General features: G+C 38.5%; 2 protein-coding genes across 2 annotated transcripts; one reads left to right on the top strand and one right to left on the bottom strand.

Moving 5' to 3' along the window:
- Nucleotides 1-1,609: 1,609 nt before the first annotated feature.
- Nucleotides 1,610-6,187, top strand: LOC311005195 (galectin-related protein B). The gene is made up of 4 exons (XM_083997548.1): nucleotides 1,610-1,720; nucleotides 2,055-2,140; nucleotides 3,563-3,743; nucleotides 6,024-6,187. Exons 1-4 carry the CDS (start codon nucleotides 1,694-1,696, stop codon nucleotides 6,165-6,167), a joined length of 438 nt encoding a protein of 145 aa, XP_083853674.1. The 5' UTR covers nucleotides 1,610-1,693; the 3' UTR covers nucleotides 6,168-6,187.
- A 1,757-nt stretch (nucleotides 6,188-7,944) lies between these two features.
- Nucleotides 7,945-11,561, bottom strand: plek2 (pleckstrin 2; the record flags this gene model as incomplete). Its single annotated transcript, XM_083998952.1, has 9 exons — nucleotides 11,507-11,561; nucleotides 11,127-11,291; nucleotides 10,249-10,433; nucleotides 10,053-10,144; nucleotides 9,170-9,357; nucleotides 8,943-9,044; nucleotides 8,736-8,819; nucleotides 8,276-8,354; nucleotides 7,945-8,072 (listed from the first exon to the last, which is right to left on the bottom strand). Exons 1-9 carry the CDS (start codon nucleotides 11,558-11,560, stop codon nucleotides 7,945-7,947), a joined length of 1,077 nt encoding a protein of 358 aa, XP_083855078.1. The 5' UTR covers nucleotide 11,561.
- Between the last annotated feature and the right edge of the window lie 4,318 nt (nucleotides 11,562-15,879).

The following is a 15,879-nucleotide window of genomic DNA, read 5'->3' as shown; positions in this document are numbered from 1 at the left end:
ATTGAATAAAAAAAAAAAGGCAAATGTCTGGTTGAAATCATGAAATGTCAGTCTACAGTGAAATAGCTAAAACTGTTGAAATCTAACTGTTTATATTTTATTTGACTTTTCCTTTTATCAATGTAGCCTATCTATGTATTCTCACTATGCATTTTTCTTAATTTGTTTTATTTTATCATTTACTTTACTTTTTTACTGCCTATGTTATGTTATGATCTAATTGTACCTTAATTTGTACTGTAGTATACAGTATTAGTGTAGATAAGTAATGGGAAATGGAGGGATTGGGTTGGAAGATATGTTCCAAATGCGTTACTCAAATACTTGTCTGTAATATGAAAAAGTCCCATAAACACAATGTTCACAAAAAAAACAGTACTGTACCATCAAAAAATCAAATAGATATAGGCTATAGTGGTGAATCAAGTCTTTATAGGGTTCTTCAACATTTTTCAGGCCAGGGACCCCCAAACTGATGGAGAGATGGAGCAGGGACCATTTCTATAGCCTATATATTGTATAAAATTGTGTTTTATATTAAACTGGGGCTAGTGCCATGCCATGTATAAACATACCTTGTTGTGCATGCACTACTAAGTTATTCAAATAATACACATGTTCATATATCAAACATGTAGAGGTACAGTGAGTAGGCGCTGGGCCACTGCCAACCTTGTTAACTGATACCAATGCCAATATCAACAATGCCTGTCAATTGCATGATAATCATGCGGACAAGCTATTCAAATTGAGGTTTTTATTTGTAACATAAATGTGGAAATGAAAAATTAGGCCTATATTAAAAAAAAATTGTCTAATCAACCAAAAAGTTTCCAATTTAAAACACAGAATAAGATTTATTTACTTTCTATTTTGTATTTCTATTTAAGTATTAAAAGAGGATATTCAGTTTTGAATTAACTGAAGTAATACAACATAACCAAATAGAGAAATACAACCAAATACAGACAAAACTAAACACATAACAATGTGGAAAACACAACCATATATAGAGATAACTACAAGGGACCGGACTTCTAGGGAAATGTCCCCAGGGACACATTTGCATAGCTGGAACGCACTTGTATGTTGCCATTGTGACTCATCTATTTCTCTATCTACATTGGGAAATAATTAAAATGTAAGTTTTGCTTTGTTTGCTTTTCTGTTTCATTAAAACATTCAGATCCCATGAGTCAGATTTCCAGAAATCTGAAGTTCACCCTGCAGCGAATTCTGGATTTCGTTGTTTACTTTATTTGCAGTTCTAAGTTTGGTTGTGTTTTCTCACTTCGCTGCATTTTTCCTAAATACTTCCAGTCAGCAGCCAAATTGCTGCAGATGTTTTGCTCTACTTTACTTGTGTTTTTTCTCCTATTTGCAAGTGATTGGTTAGCTTTAGGTTGCAGATCCTTGAACTGGGCCACCGCAGGAAACTTGGGCTATTTCATAACTATATTAGCCTAATAAGATCCTTATCCAAATTATTAAGTGTGCGTGTGCGGGGCTGTATGTGCATGCACCCCTCCTTTCTTTCTCCCTCTCATTTCCCACCATCATCACTGTCAAATTGGGAGCCTGTCTCCATGACAACGTAGTACAGGCGGGGTTTTACCAGCTGGAGGCAGAGTCAATCGGTCCTCAGTTGGCATCACAGCTCGAAACCTCCACACTGCATCACGCCCTGAGTGGAATGGAAGAAAAGGACAAGAAAGGAAATGTATGTATCTGCATTTTCCTTTTATTTGCTTACCCACCGCATGCATTGATTTTTATATTGGATTTAAAATTGTTTTATCGTTAAGCACGGAGAGAAAGAAAAAGAAAACATCCAGAAGCAGAGTTTGTGCAGCTGAGTCACTGATTGTTTTAGGATGCGAATCAATAAAGCTATTGTTCCCATCGGTGCCATAGTAGCAGCGCACCGCAGCCTGCATGATGAAGCACCGGCACTTACATCCTCGGCTGATGAACTGTCTTATGCTGTGTAGCTATATAGGCCTCATCCCGTCTAACAACGCGTCTAACCCTCGTTAATCTCTATTGTTTCACAGGGGGAGTATATCGGAGAGATAAAGGGTGGGCTGCGGCCTTCAATGAAACTGGTTGTTATGGGAATTATTAACCAAAAACCCAAAAGGTTAGTGCACATACACACACACCTGTTTTCAGTCTGCAATAAAGGGCGGTTTATACATTATTAACATTTACTGTTGCGCATGTGACGTGGCAGCCAATTAAAGTCCGTGATAAAGATGCCCTGGCTCACAATCAAGCAGGTTTTTTAAAGCAGATACAGCTGTTGTCTGTGTTGGAGGGCAGATGCCAACCACGCTGCAAGTCCCCGTTTTGGGAAAATATCTTTGTGCGTTTCCTAATTATAGGTTTGTCCGTGAATGCGCGTGGGAGAGCTGCAAATCCCATGAAATCCAAGGAGTCACTGTGGAAATTCTTCGGTTGATAATATCATCGGGGCTGTTTATTCAGCCAGTCATCAATTATGTCCAGTAAAACATCACAATTAGGCTACACGAAAAAACACAGGGTGCAAAAATAAACTTCTTTTTTATGTCATGAAACTTATTTTTGGCTGCAGAAACATCAGGAGGGTTTTTAAGGACAAACGCTCTCTAAGGGCCACACTGACTGTAACAGGACAGTGTGTTTTTCTCTGTCTAGTTCACTGTGTTGGCTAATCCAGCTGTTAATGTCACCAAAAACTGTGCAGCCAAAAACATTTTCTATGTTATCTTTACAAAATGTACAAAAATCCCTGCAAAAGGTAACAAATATGTTGTTTGTAATGTTGCATATATTCAGGACCAAAGCTACAGCATGAAGAAAAAAGGGTTGTCTTGTTATTGTCTATTTCTATTATTATGTAAAAGTACTAATACCATATTGTAACAAAATATAGTATAAGTTAACGTTAACATACATAGGCCTACTATCACAGTTAATTATATCATAACATATTTCACCAATATTCGATTATTGTTATTGAAGCTTAATAAGACATAACCTACTAGTAAAGCTCTTGTGTTTTCTCTGTAATCTTGATCTATAGCTATAAATAAACATGGTGGTGGCAAAAAAAAAAAAAAAACATTATTTTCTTTGAAATTAGGAATGTAACTTAAATTGTAGTATGAGTATAAATGTAAACCAAAATACAATGGAAACACTTTTGTTTTGTTTTTTAGGTGCAGGTACTTCAAAATTATAAAAGCCAAGTCTGATGCATTAGTAAATGTAGCCTACTTTGTTGCGTCACTGAAAATGACATTAGATGGGATCAGTGTGAGTGGAGTGTGAAAACTCAGACACTGATTAAGATCATGAGATCATTAGTCTTCAATAAATGCCTCATTACAACAGAAGATGTCACTGTTCTCCATGTTATCTAGACAGACCCAGTTTATCACAGAGACAAAGAAAGAAAGAAAGAAAGAAAGAAAGAAAGAAAGAAAGAAAGAAAGAAAGAAAGAAAGAAAGAAAAAAAAGTCAGTCTTCCCACTTTGTATTCTGTGTCTGTCCCTGACATCTCTGTGTGTTTTCTCAGCATTGAGGTCCTGGTGTCCACGAAGCCTCAGGAGGAAGACACAGAGGCCGACGTTGGTCTCCAGCTAAAGGTCAGCTTCATGGATAAGGCCGTTCACCGTAACGCCCGCCTGGCTGGAAAGTGGGGTCCAGCAGAAAAGACCATGTCCTTCTTTCCTTTTGCACCTGGAGAATCCTTCAAGGTACTATTTTTTATAAAGATTAAAAAAAAAAACCTCACTGGTTTTTGTACTTAGACTTTTGCCACAGAGGAACAGTTTAATAATTTACACTCTCACATTAGTGACATTTCAATCACACTAATGCTAAAACTGTCCTTCCTTGTGTTTTAGTCAGTGAATCTGTGGGATTGTAATGTGTGTGATTTGGGAGTGACAGTCGCACTCACCGTGAATCACCCTGTGACACAGTCTGACTTAAAGCTGCAATAAGCAACTCTGCATGTTTGGTTGCCACGGGAATAATATATTGTTTGTTATTGTCTCTCTAAAGCTCAAGAGGATATAGCTAATGATTATCTATTATGACTATGTCATTATTATCACCATGTAATAGACAGACTGATAATCCAGTTTATGGAAGAAAGAAAGAAAGAAAGAAAGAAAGAAAGAAAGAAAGAAAGAAAGAAAGAAAGAAAGAAAGAAAGAAAGAAAGACAAACAAACAAAAGAAAGAACACATTCATTAACCATTAGGACACTGACATCTCCTAAATAACTGGTTTGTAATTGACATAATACTTCATTTATAGATGTTAATTTATTCATTTATTAGGAATAAAATTAATTAGTTTATTAAACCAGAGGTAAACTTTTATAACTGTCTGACAAAAACGCCCTGTGAACGTGCTTTATGAATGATGAATTAAGTATTCGATCATGCTTAACTAATTGTTAATAGTGCATAGTTATTATAAAGTGGTACTGATTGCGAAGTTTTCTTATAAACAAAACCATAATCACGTTCAAGATTCTGTGCATAAGAAATCTTTTGAATGCATTTGTTGAAAACATCAGAACATATGATATTTCTGGAGAATAAATTAAAGCAGAAGTAAGTGGTCCGGTCGTTTTGGCTAATGCTGCGTTCCAGGCAGGCTTTTGAAATCGTAAATTACAGCTTCAAGTCACAACTTACGACTTTGTAGCGTTCCAGGCAACCCACTTGTGTTTTTCCGACCTGTTTTACCGGTGAAAGTCACTATAACGGCCACTCGTAACTTCCGACCGGTGAACTCGTACCAGATCGAACTGGTACGACTTCACGGTCGGAAAAATACGAGTTTCCTTGAACGCACCATAACAGTCCTCGTCCCTACGTCACCACATTCACGGCGTTCCTTGGCTGCACACACAGCCCTGCATGCCGTTCTCTCTCCTCATTGGATAAAAACTGTAGGATACGATAAATGTTTTCTCCTCGGCTCAGAGCAGAGCAGAGTGACTGGGAGACCTGTGTTTCAGTCCAAACACTCTATGTAAGTGATTGCTGTCGGAAGATAAAACTATTTAAGACTTATATTAACACAAATATATCACTTACTTCTGCTTTAATCTTTGCTAGTTGGCTGTCCTCCTCTTCTCGGCCTTTGCTGTTTCATCACTAACTTTCCTGGGACATTCCTGTCTTGACAAAACCCTCAGCAGGAATACGTAATGTGTTGCTGCATGTCCAAGTGTGTGGATGACATAAAAATATAGGCGTGTCATAAAAACATTGTTCTGTAATGCTGATAATAGCCTAAAATGTGTTTTGGCAACCTCCATACTCCAAAGACAAATAGCCTACAATAAAAAAAATATTGTCTTTGGCTCACAGTATGTAGACAGATGTGTATATTAAAAATATGAAATCCAATAAGGCACAAAAGGGAATAAAACACAATTAGGATACACGTATAAGAGCCACTTTGAGCTTTTTGTTGATTGTAATACTTTCTTATTATTATGGCTAGTATAATAAGTTCTCTAAGTGCAGTGGAGCAGTTCATGTCATGTGCATTTACTACTTGGTTGAGTTGAGGAGGCAGGCGGCATTTGTGATAAAATACTTCTTAAAAACCCAAATATGCAACACATTGCCTGATACAGTTAGACATGCCACATCTCTAATCAGTAGCCATTTTTAAAAACAGATTAAAAACCTTTCTTTTTTCGACAGCGTTCTGTTGAGCTGTGTGTGCGCATATATGATTGTTTACTTGCACTTGCATTCTCCAATTGATTTCTTATTAATTTTTTATGAATGTTTTTACTGTAACCGTATACCTGACTGTTGTGAAGCACATTGAGTCTGCCTTGTGCACGAAATGCGCTTTATAAATAAAGTTGAATTTAATTGAAATAAGCAAGAATAACATTTTAAAAAGTGGAGTCAGATCGATTCCACCTACATATTTTTGTTTGCATTAAGTATCAAATATAAAACTAACCCCTGCTCTTCTGTATTATTCCTGACTCTTAGATGGAGATAGTTTGTGAGCACCAGCAGTTTCGTATCTTGGTGGATGGACAGCCTCTGTGCGGCTTCACCCACAGAATCCCTAAGCTCGCCTCCCTCACCTCCTTACGAGTCTTTGGAGATGTACAGCTCACCAAGGTGGCCTAACACCAGCCTCTCGCCCCCAGACGAGGATACTATATCCTGGGACGGTATAGACGATACATTTGGTTAGAATAGAGCTACTTCTTGAGTGACTAAATTGACCCATGATGGAGATGCTGTGTCTCCAGATCCAAACAAAGTGTTACCTGCCTCGTAATCACGTGTTAAGTCAAAGTGCCTTCACTAGATTACCTGTTTGGGTACTTGAAGATACTGACTGAATGTAACAGTCATCAATGTCTTAAATCCACTGAGGAATGTGATTTGAACTGAAGTGAATTGAGTTTTAAACAATGTGATCTAAGCTACAATATTTTCCCTTGATGAACATTTGTACAAACACGATGTGTCACCAAAAAAAAAAAAAAAAAAAAAGGAGTGCTGCATCAGTCTTTGTGCTCTGAAACCAGGTTTCAGATGGTTTGTCTTTCATTTCTCTGGAGTTAAACTTTGAAAGCACTTACGTTTACGAGCGCCTGCATGAAGATGAATGTTTCTGAAATCAGCTGATTGTCATTGTGTGGCCGACTAAGTACTGTAACAGGTGTAACAATGTAAAACGATTTGAGTAGCCTACATTAGTGCATGTCAGTGACACACTCAGTATGTTTCTTTCCTCCAGGTTACACACAAAGCTGGACGGATTAGGTTATTAAATCACGCTTTCTGTTATCTAACTAACACCCACTTGTTTCTGTCCTTTTTCATTTACCACTAGCACTTTTTATGTGAACGTTACATAAAGGCGTTACTTCACTGCAATAAATCAGTTTTGTTGTTACTTTTCCTCGTTGTTTTTTCACATTGTGTTCTTGTAACTTCTGCACAAGACTTCCTCCAGACCGCACAGTGTTACATCACGTTTAATATCAGTGGAATAAAGGTCTGCAGCACCGGCAGCTCAGCCTGAGTCACTCAGATAAAGGCTCGACTCAGCTTGCTGTGTGGGAGTGTCTGTCTGTCAGTGCAGGGAGCGCCTCCAGGATCCGGCCGGTACTAAAACCTTGAAGACTGTGACAACTACGTCCCGAGGCTTTTCTTGTCTCTACTTGCACTTCCTCATGCAATCAGAACATTTACTTACAGGCAACAGTATCCCATAAAACCAAACAAAAACACTCCCCGTGAGATAAAAACTAAGTTCTCCTGCACAAATATTAAAATAATTTTTTTGTTTTTTGAAATACTAGCAATTTTACTTACATGTTTCTGCAACCTTTACTTAAATAAAACTGTTTTTGAAGTTCACTGATTTGACATTGCTTTTCTGTAACATTTAACATTGTGCTGTGTTTTATAATCTTATTGCATATTGTTTAAAATCTGAATCCAAATCTCAGTAAGTAACCAGTTACTAACAAATACCTCAAAACTGCACATAAGTGCAGTACTAGAGTAACTTCACTTAACACAACTGGTGTGGGGGATTGTATAAAAAATACTCTAGGAGAGGAAAATCAAAACAGTTCTGTTTAATAAGATAATCTATATCTGTAAAACACAAAACTAAATAATTGCAAGAGAAATACAGTCATTGGGCTTTTATAAGCTGATAAACTGTCCTTGTATAAACTTGACAAAACAGAAATAAACATTTCTAATTTCCCTTATCGACCAGTAGATAAATAGAAATGTTATGTAACCACTCATATACTTGAATTGATTGCCTAGTTTGTTGCTACAGTACATTCATTGAATGTGTAAATTCACTCTTCTTCATTACAGGTTAAATGATCTGGTTGATGTGTTTCAGTCTGAGTTTGAACAGAAAGCTGCTGCTTTACGTCTGCTCTCTGATGGCGTCTATCCAGTCCATCTTCTCCTGATGTGTCGGAGCTTGGATGAAGTAATGCGTGTCCGACTGAGTGATGATTTTAAACAGGTTTCCTTGAATGTTTCCTTTCACACCTGTATGGGGTCAATAAGTGTATGAGTATGGGTATTTCTAAAACTTGGCTAACATGGATCAACATATAAATAGAAATAACAGGAGTGGTTCAGTTGTTATCATAAATGATTCACAATCACAATGTCTATCAACCACGTGTTTCAACACTATGTTTAGAAATCAAGACGTGTCTGAGGTCACTGTGTCTGAGACGGTGACTCACCTGAGGGAACTCCATTATCATCCAGAGAAGACACCAGACAGCTCCGCAGAGAGAAGCCGCCCGCGGGGCTGAGGTCATCCTGACACAGGAAGCGGATCAGAGTGACTAAGATTTACTGAGCATTATGGAAATTATGTGTAATGATGACATACTGTAGCCAGCCTGTGGCATAGGTTATCTAGGTGATGAATGCTGCATCTTTAACTTGTTTATATGTCAGTATTGTTGCCCTGAGAGCCCAAACACTCTGCAACTTCAGAAAACACATGCAAAGATAAACATGCAACTTCATCAATATGACAACACATGAGCTGCAAAAACAAAAGTGTATTGCTCTCTCAGGGCCACTGTACATTTGCTATCAGAAATTTCTTTTGGGTTAAATTTATCCCAAAAACTTATCTTTAAAAAAGTGAATTTCATTGTAGTTCATTGTAGTACTGGCCTGTTGTACACTCACCTTAGTGGGATCGTAGTAGTGAAGGAACGCAGGCTCTGAACGCAGCACAAACAGTCGCACCTTCCAGTTCTTCCTCATGTGTCCCTACATGTCAAGATGGATCCAGAAGTTAGTTTCAAACATGTTTTGCTCTTACATAGCAACAAAAAAGTTGTTTTTATAACCGATCTATTTGTCAGCCATCGTTTAGAGATTCAGTGTGTTTACTTGTTTTAGCAGAAATCCTCTCTTTATCACTTTTCCGCTCAGCTCCACAGCAGACAGCGACGTCTCTGCCTTCACGCTGCCTCTCTTCTTTAAATTTTCAGCCTGTGATTAAACATAATGTTGTAAACCAGACAGAACATTCACCACCTGCCAACTCAGACTGACACAACAACATGGTTTTAACCAAGATGTCAGGCGTCAACACACTCAAACCCAGTGCCACTCACAAAGCTGTACAGCGCAGTGGAGTCGTCCATGAACTGCTCACTGAGCCCGGCCGTGCGGACGCCCTCCAAGCTCTTCAGGCCGATCGTCCTCAGGAAAGCTTCCTCCAGCAGGGCCGAGGCCAGCGTCACAGCCTCCACACGGGTCAGAGCGAGCTGCATGAACACCAGCCAGTCCACCACAGCAGAGCCTGGACAGAGACATCACATGTTTACAGCTACAACAGACACAATGTATCCTAACATGCACATATATACAGACATAAACATTATATACATGAATCCAGTGGGCAGATGTGCTTCAGTTTGGACATTTGAATAGAAACACTACATATATAGAATATATATATGTGCATGGACAGAAAAATATATGTATTTACTGCACATGTGGAGACATGTTGTTTACAATGCACTCTGGAACACAATACAGTGGGAATTAACATGTTTTGTAGTATAGATGTATTTTCACAGGCAGACACAGAGCAAAGTATGACTGAATTCGTTAATCAAAAAGCATTATTTGCCTCATTTATAATGAACTGTCTCCATGTCAAAAAGGCCATGTAGAAATCTCATATAACATGAAACTGCAATTACATTAAAATGTGGAAAAAGAAGAAATATCCAAGGCACTCTCTGTGAACAGTTAAAAAGCCTTTATATGGCTTGGTCATGTTAACCTTTAAAAGACTCCTACATGTTTCGGCTACACGCCTTTGTCAGGGAGTCAAACAGTTTATATTAAAATGTGATTCAAACAATAATCATTGCAAAAGATGCAACAAATAAGATGCCTGGTCTCAAAAGTTAAACTGACAGTTATCAAGATGATAACCTAAAGGTTAGAAATGACAGTTGATTTGTAAAGAAAGAGTTGATGCTTCACCTGAGAAACAGTTGCTGTAGGTGCTGCCCTGCTCCACATGAGTGCTCATCCTGATCCCACTGTGGACGTCGTACATGGAGTCCAACACTTTGCTTTAAGAGAGAGAGAGGAACAAGAAACAGGATAAACAAACAGGGCGAGGCAGTGAAAACACCACAAGGTTTAACGTGTGGCTGTGGGAGATGCTTCTGTTTACCTGAGGTCGATGTTGTGACACTGGGAATCATCGGATTCGTCTTGGTTCTCCGTCTCCTCACCATCATCTGTCCTCAGCTTGTCGACTGCAGCCGTGATGTCGGCGGCCCATTCGTCTCGCTTCTCTCGGGAACAAGCCTCCAGAAAGTGATCCACTCCACTCACCGTCTGAAGCTTGAACACCAGCTAAGAATTGCAGGACAAGACAAATTGAGATTTAGTTGTTTTTTTTGTGCCAGAGGACATTTAAAAATCTTTATTGTTGGGAAACAGGTTCTGTCTAAAATATAAACCTGAGGCAATGTTTTTGTCTCATCAAACATGAAAGGACGAGGCTCCTCCTTCATTCTGGTTTCAAATAAACAGAGAAAAAACACTAAATGCAGCATCTGCTGCAGGTTCACCTGACAACAAAATACATAAAGTTACCTTCAAGTCTACTCATGCACTTCTGCAAGCATGGATCAGTCAGAAGAATTTGATTCAAATCCAATCGTGAGGGTTTATTACATAACTTGGTATCTGACGAGGAAGTGATGTGAAAAAATGTTATTTCTCTGCTTTGACATTAAAGTTCACTATTATATATAAGTTATACTATTCTATACTATAAGTTCCTTATTTGCCATCTTTATGATTACCTGCTTCTCTCTATGATATTGACTGAACTTGAAAAGTGCCATGAGATAACATGTATTATGATCTGGTACTATGTGAACAGCAAAGAGCTGGAATCAAATCCAAAGTGTTTACAAGGAGAATGCGATATTTCACTTTAACTGATTAGATTTATATTGTTCATATCTTAACAGTCTTTAATCTGATTAAATGATGATTATTTTTTTCAGTATCTCTTTTCTGAGGCCTTTTTGAACTCACCGGTCGATTTTCACACTCCAGAAAAGGACAAGTTAGCACACAGTCCTTCAGTAGGATCTTCCCTCGTTGACTTGAGTCTCTTCTCCCTCCATCATATTTGTAATACATCAGCTTGTCTGGCAACAGCACAAACCAGCGAGCCTTCCAGTTGTGTACGAGATGACCCTGGAGTCAGATAGAGAGAACAGTTGTAAAAAGAAAAACACCACCTGCTTTGATTTTAGGTCAGTAAAGAAGAAGGTAAAAGACATTCTCTGAAACAAATAAAAATCTGGCAGAGTTTAGCCTCTACTACCTCCATTATTACCTGCCACACTGACTAAAAGAAATACACATTTCAAAGGTTATGAATATTAATGTATTTCACAAAAATGTCTCACCCTCTTCACCAGGAATCCTTCTCTCAGAGCCGTGCTTTTCTTGTCTGTGCTCATACTGTTCAGTGTTTGAAGCGAATGATCTCAGCCTGTTCCTGCCTGCTCAGGTTTTGTAGGTTGAGGGGAGGGGTTTCATTTTATTATTATTATTTCTCACTAAATTCGTCACCCTGTACACACACCCACACCCACACCCACACAAACACAAACACGCCCCACCACAGCTCAACACCATGTGGACCAGATCCAACACTGTGATTTCTGCTTATTACCACAAGAGGGCGCACCAACTCCTCCAGAGTAAGTGAGGATGTTTATGGTAAAAGACTCCTGGTTCCTGGAATGTCTTCGCTCCACAACAACTTAATTCTGCATCCTGGAGATGAAGCTGAACAAACTCCAGGCACACAAGGGATGTTTTTTTGTTTTTTTTGTATTATCCCGTTTTGATGAGAAACCAGCAGCTGGTGGCCGAATCGAATCACAATCCTCTTCTCCCAGCAGGAAACACATAGCTGTGTCCTTCAAATGGTGATTCCTGCAAAGTGCACAGATAAACTGCTAAATGATTGTGTGCATGAAAGAGGATTGTTGCTACTGCAGCCACACAAGGTCCCACAGAGGTGTTTTTTCTTTTTTTCTTTTCTTGGCTCCGTCTCCTTTTCCAAGATCCTGGTTCTCACCAAAGAAAGAAAGAACAAGGAAGACGGGAAAGTTTTTTTCCCCCTCCATCAGCTCATCTTTCTTTTCTTTTATTAAGTTACAGTGACAATATTCACTATACTTAGGTTCACTTAATTCTGCTCGCATTTGAAACTCACACTTCCCTCATATGATGAAAACTGAGGTGGTTATTATGATACCTGCACCTGTTGGCATGTTGCCATGTTATTAATGAAAATGGATTCATTGGCTTTTTCATATTCAGGAACATTGTTTGTCATCACACTGTCATATCTCACTGTGTCACTTGTTATTAGTAACTCTTGTCCTTTCCTCACTATGATAAATACAAATGTCTGCTGTCCATGTGTCTGAAAATATGAACTGTTATCAAAGAGAGGATTGTAAATGTCTGCAGGATTTCTTCAATCTAAAGGCGTCGATGTGAAAACACTGATGCTAATAGTCTTTGCGTTCCTCCAGGCCACGACTCATAACTGGTCCAGGTGCTATATTGTCAATATTAGCATTATAGAATATTAACACATAGAAATATCACGTATTAGTATCTTCCACTCAGCATGCTTCAAAAATCATATTTGTGCTAAAAAGAGAAAGGTATATAACTACAGTTTGATTTCTTAGCATCAAAATCAGTGTCAGTCCTAAAGCTCCGGTGACAGTCTGGTCTTGTTGCACATTCTTCTGCAGCAGGATTATTTAAAAGATGTCTCACTGGCTTATTTCTCTTCAGGGACTTTTGACTTTTATCCAGCAGGTTGTCAGCAACAAGTCTTAATAAGTATATGGAGTTGGAAGAAGAGGAAGAGCTTTCAGAATGAGGGAAGTATGAATCTTTACACCTCTCTGCACCTCACTGCACATGCCTGTAAACTATCCAGTGTGTTTCTATGGTGAAGATCCTGCACCTACAAGTATGTGGTGAAGATCCGATGGGAATGTGTCGGCCACACTGACTGAGCGTCAGGAAAAGAATCTCTTGAACACATAAAGGAAACAATAAACCTGAATCCTGCTTCTGAGACTCAAGCACTGCTCCTGAGCTGAAGTCAAACACACTCCTTCAGGCCGAGAGCTGAGTGTGGTGAAGTCAGGTCGCAGGTGAAGGTGTGTCTGGAATGCCCTCTGTGTAACATTAACCATAAATCAAACATTAATTACATAAAGAAGAAAGAAAAAAACGATGGTGTTTTGGCACGCCAGGATATGAAGGGCTCTGACGCAGATCGGCTCACGTGGAGCGTTTGGTTGTCCTGGTCACACACACTTAAAACGCAAACACCCGTCGGACTCTGTTTTCTTGGTCCACAGACTTATTGTTCGCTGGGTGTGTTTTTGTGTGTCCTCGTCCACAGCTGGTTACACACAGCAGCACAGAGCTGGTCAATCTCATCCTGGAATGGAGACAGGAATCCCTCTACCATCACGAAATTGAGAGTTTTATTCCCAAAAAGCACAAATTTGCCTCTTGAAATGTTACTTACTGCTAAGAAAACAGCTTTTTTGTCTGTCTGTCTGTCTTGTCTTGTCTGTCAACAGCAAATCCCGTTTTGCAATTTTCAAACTGTGCATGGACATATTAAATTGAAATAAAATTCCTCGACTTTTCGAATGGCTGCAACTGATAAAGGGTTTTGATCCTTCCACAGCCAACAAATGTCATTTTCCATTGTTAACCGACAAATGTTTGAGGATAAGATTGTCCATCTTCAGTAGCAACACATAAAATTGCCTTGAAAATGACATATGAAATGGAAAAACAACATGTCCCAGGGTCAAGAGCTGAAACTCAGTGACGGTAGATTCTCTTGCTGTTTGCCTTGACATTTCTCAATCTGTGGAGCCTCAACAAAAAGTGACTATGTCACAGTGGTTAATGGATGTCGACCTATTTTACAAGTGCTGCAGATGACTGTGTGTCAGGCTGAGGACCTTGGCCTGTTTTCTGACCATGTGTCATCAAGACAAAAAAAAAAGATGCTGCATTCATGGTAAATTTAAGTTCTTGCAATATACTGTAGAACAGTGGTTCTCAACTGGTGGGTCGGGACCCAAAAGTGGGTCGCGGACCCGTTCTGGATGGGTCGCGGACAGCTGGTCAAAAAAGTAAATAATATTTAATGCACATCTGATGTTAGACATGTCTTTTATTTTGAAAAATAACTTATATTGAAAGGCACAAGTCATGTGAACACATGCAGTTGCAATGGTCCTCCTCAGTTTCTTATTATTTTCTCTGAATGCAGTGAATCTTTTTTGTGGGTCTTTATTTTGTGCAATTTGATATTTATTCACTTTTGTGAATATGCTCTGAATGCAGAGATGCATTAGAAGTCAAATATATCATTTTGTTGGTCTCCATTTTGTGCAGTTTGATATTTTTTTATTCACTTCCGTACATGCAGTTGTCATGGTCCTCCTCAGTTTCATTCATGTGCCCTGAAATGCACTTTGCTCAATAAAAATGAGTTTTTAAAGGCTTTAAAAAAAAATCTTGGTTTGAATTCTATAAAAGTGGGTCGCGACTTAATGACCATGGGAAAATGTGGAGCCCAGAGTGAGACTAGTTGAGAACCCCTGCTGTAGAAAACCAAAGGGCGTTCACGGACATTATCTCCTCTTTTGATAGAGACACAAAGTTACTTGATATTTCGAAACAACACCTGCTTTTAATCACTAACATTCAACATTCAACATTAAATACATTAAAAAAATTAAAGTGCTTTTTATCAAAAGCATACAACTATGGTTTGATACATCTGCTGCAGAGTTTTACAGTAACATGACTTCCTATTAAGTTAAATTAGGTTCAGACCCTCTAACTAATTTTTTTAGGGAAATAAAGTATAACTATGCTGTTTTTCTATATTTCTTTTATTGTCAGTAAATCCCACAAAAAGACCAAAACCAACACTGAATTGATCATGTTCACATGTCTGTGGAAACGTGTTCCTTTAATACAAATAATGTGGTTCTTATTATTGAAGGATCATGCGAGAAATACTTGCTACTCCTGTTTAAGTAATATTTGCCAACTCCAACAATCCCAAGGTGATTTAATTAGTTACATAGCCTGTTTTAACAATTACATATTCATTTATTTCTAATTATTCACACATCCCAGTAAGAACCATTGAAGGTTAGGCTCAGACAGTTAGTAAAGTATTGAGAAATAGAGCAATTTGTTGGTTTTAGTCTTGTTGGTAATAAAAAAAAAAAAAAAGAATTTACAGTATAATCCTTCTAGATGTGTTTTATTTACAGACTGATAACAGTAAGTTTGGCTTTAACGTCACTTTTTTTTGCTTGTAAACTTTCTTACCAGCTGAAACAAAGTGACAAAGTTTTTACTACAAAGAAAATATGTACAGAAAATATGTGACTTACAAAATATAGCTTTTATACACAGCTAAATGCTAAGTGGCTCAATTATTGTTAGTTAAGCAAAAGCTATCTTGCTGTTTAAATAAAAATCCTTGATTTCTGCACCAAAACAACACTAAACCTTTGTTCAAAACCCCTGTTTACAAACCATCACTGAGCACCTAAAGCGTCTCTGTGGAGATCTGCTCTCCCAGTGCATCCAGAGCACGTTCAGCGGTTTACAGTCGGGTCCACTGAGTATCAGCGTAAAGGCCTCGGGTCGGCCAACTGGAAAAGCAAGCAGGCACAGCTGGGCCTGCGTCACCAAA

This window comes from Trachurus trachurus, assembly GCF_905171665.1.
Source record: "Trachurus trachurus genome assembly, chromosome: 22".
NCBI classification, from domain to species: domain Eukaryota; kingdom Metazoa; phylum Chordata; class Actinopteri; order Carangiformes; family Carangidae; genus Trachurus; species Trachurus trachurus.
Note: the sequence above shows the minus strand (reverse complement) of the source record. Positions and strands in the feature narration are given on the sequence as shown.

Bases quoted from the DNA above. Each gene is read 5' to 3' on its own strand.
- LOC311005195 (XM_083997548.1), top strand. From the start codon at position 1,694: ATGGAAGAAAAGGACAAGAAAGGAAAT. The intron at 1,721-2,054 runs GTATGTATCTGC...ATTGTTTCACAG, and splicing joins AAAAGGACAAGAAAGGAAAT to GGGGAGTATATCGGAGAGAT. The intron at 3,744-6,023 runs GTACTATTTTTT...CCTGACTCTTAG, and splicing joins CACCTGGAGAATCCTTCAAG to ATGGAGATAGTTTGTGAGCA.